The 3,098-nt window shown below is 34.7% G+C and overlaps 1 protein-coding gene across 1 annotated transcript; it reads right to left on the reverse strand.

Moving 5' to 3' along the window:
- Positions 1 to 389: 389 nt before the first annotated feature.
- Cavporv1r640 (vomeronasal 1 receptor cavPorV1R640) lies at positions 390 to 1,301 on the reverse strand. Its single transcript, NM_001167424.1, has one exon. It carries the CDS (start codon positions 1,299 to 1,301, stop codon positions 390 to 392), a length of 912 nt encoding a protein of 303 aa, NP_001160896.1.
- Between the last annotated feature and the right edge of the window lie 1,797 nt (positions 1,302 to 3,098).

Genomic DNA, 3,098 nt, shown 5'->3' on the forward strand with positions numbered 1-3,098 from the left:
TGCCCATAACACACAGACAACGTGGAGAGAATTCTCACAGATGAGTGTTTACCACATATTTCCTCATCGTATTTACTCATGAAATGTTTCCTTCAGTGAGGAATTTAGCAAAAATATTTTGACTGTCAATAAAATTCCTAGGACAAAATTCATTTCATTTGTCTAAATCAGCACTCAATTCGAATGATGTGAATAGGACAGTCGAGGTGAATTGGACCAGTCTCATTTTCCCACTCCTCTAATCCCACACAAATCCTACATTCTGCGACCTAAAATAGTCATCAGTCTACCTCAGAGAGATATAAAGCTTCTCCTTACATCTCTATGTTGCCTCTTAGAGAGAAATAGAAAGGAACATAAAAAGTTGTACCCCAAAACACACAATTTATTCATTTCTTATAAGTGGGGAGGGCGTTCCTTATCCAAACAAAGCAGGGCCTGGATGTAAAAGAGTCCTGGCTCATTAGCAGAAAGGGGCTCATAGTTGGAAAACACAGAGAAATTATATCAGAAATGCTCATCAGCAACCAATATTCCTGAGGAAAAAGGGTGATAGAAATGTTAAAGAGGGAGGACAGGCTGTAAAAAGATACAAAAGTGCCCACCAGAAGGAGGATGCTTTTGGTGGCTCTGGACTCAGGGGTTCTGGACAAGACATTTGTCCTATGAATGTGTCGGACCCTCTGCTTGTGTTGGTACAGAGTAAAAATCGTGGAGCCACTTGCACAGATCATGAGCACAGAACAAGCAACTTCAGGGAATGCTACCAACGCTATATAGATTGAGCCTGGGATTGTCCCATGACCTACAAAGGAACAGAATCTCATTTTTATCTCCTTTGTGATGTTTTTGCTATACCATTTTCCAGACACAAACAATGTATAGAGAGGCAAAATGAAATTTACCACCACGTGCAGAAGCCAGCATAGGCAAATGGAAAAGCTGATATACTTTGAGGTTTTTATTTTAAGGTCTTTCCAGCAGGAGTTTATGGGGCTGATTGTGATCGTCTGGAAGATACTCAACAGACAGATGGTTCCAACAGACATGCCCCTGCCCACGCATTCAATATAAAAGATAAGTTTGCAGACAAAATCATTGACAGGACTTTTTAGTCCAAAGTCTACTATTATCTGAGGCAGTCCTTTAGAAAGAATAAGTAAGGAGTTGGCTATCAGTGTGTGCTTGAGAATCAAATCTATACATCTCAACTTGCTTTTAGTATGGTAAATGAAAAGATAATGATAAAGAAGAAAAAAATTTCCCATGACTCCAACCATAGTCTGTGAAAATAAGATCATTCTATTACCAAATAGATGGGTTCTATTTGTGTCATTTTCTCTAAAGTTTTCTTTAAATTTTCGTGACAGCTATTTTTCTGAGCTAGGTGTATTGTAGTAATTCAACACCAAAAAATAATTTTGAAGATGAGTTCTTATGGAATTGCAAAGGTTTCTTGAATTGAGGAGAATTCTCAGACTATTTCAGGATAAGTCATAGATGTGACAGTGTGAACCTGGTGGAGAAGTGATAAGTGAGAACATATACAAAGAAAATACAAAATTTTCCATAAAACCTGAAGTGTATCTTACTCATACTGTAAAACAATGCAACAATCATTATTGACCTCATACTATAAATCAATTCTTAATCAATTTCAACTGTAAGTATAATGAGAATCACATTCAGTAGCAATGGTTGTCTCTGTGGTCTAAGAACAAGAAATTATTGTTTATAAAGCATACCGGATTCATGGCAAAATAACAAATTATAATAAAACTAGGAACACATTTCATTAAAACTTGCATAGTTACATGGAAAGAGAAATAACAGAGGCAAAAAGAGAAAGACAGGCACAGATGGAAAAAAACACACAGAGAAAGACACACTCATCACAAAGTGATCTTAAGCATTACATCAGAGAATCAGAAATGTGAAATTTAGCAGGTGACATTTAGCAAAAAAGAAGCTATTTAACTGATAAAAAATGTAATGAACATACTATATGTTCTTATTAAACTGAAAAATTTGAATAAAACCAGTGACTTGTATCATCAAACACCATCCAGAAGACTAGGATGGTAATGACAGGAAATAACAAGTTTTGTGAAAACATGGGAAAACCAAGAACTTGTCCATTTTAAATGGAAGGGAGTGTTTTGGAAAACTTTTTGGGTAGAATCAATTTAAGCTATGAAATGTAAGTTTAATTTCCTCTTCAGTCTCTTTTTAAAGAATAAAATGCTTTGTATTCTAGAGGTCTTTCAAGTTCTTTGGTTACTTTAATTTCTAGGTTCAGTTTCTTTAGAAGCTCCCTTGACGGGACTTTTTTTCTAATTTCTTTCTCAGTAGGTTCATTGTGGAAATATATGAATGGTTTTAAATTTTTACGTTATTTTGTATCCTGTTGCTTTCCTGCAACTGTTTATCAGTTGTAAGAGTCTTCTGGTGGGGTTTTCAGAATCTGCTTTCTAACGGATCATGGCTTCTACAAATAAGGATGATTTGATTTCTTTCTTTCCTATTCATATCCCATTTATGTCTTTCTGTTGCCTGATTGCCCTGTCTAAATTTTGAGTCCTATATATAAAATAAGAGTGGTTAAAAATGCACACACTCTGCTTATTTCAGATTTTAGAGAAAATACTTTTTTCTCCATCTATTATATACTGGCAGTGATTGATGTAATTTTTTTGTCGGTTTGACAGAAGATTCTTTGATACGTAATTTTCATCAGGGTTTTTTATCATGAAGTGATATTGGATTGGGTCAAAGACTTTTTTCTGCACTTATTGAAATGAATATTTGATTCTTTAACCGTTACTTCTATTTACATGATATATTTCATTTATTAATTTATGTATATTGGTCCATCCTTTCATCTAAGGGATGAAGCCAACTTGCCATGATGTATGAACTTCTTAATGATTTTTTGAAATCCACTTACTCTTGCATCATTTTACATTTTTGCATCTGTGCTCTTTTTAAAATCTTCTTGTATCAGGTAACACTAGTTTCCAGAATGAGTCTACGGTGTTCTTTTCAATTTCATAGAACATTGTGAGTTGCATTCATGTTAGATTTTCCCTGAAATTCTG

Source organism: Cavia porcellus, unplaced genomic scaffold, assembly GCF_034190915.1.
Source record: "Cavia porcellus strain 051 isolate PalLab524CR breed Dunkin Hartley unplaced genomic scaffold, mCavPor4.1 scaffold_7, whole genome shotgun sequence".
NCBI lineage: Eukaryota > Metazoa > Chordata > Mammalia > Rodentia > Caviidae > Cavia > Cavia porcellus.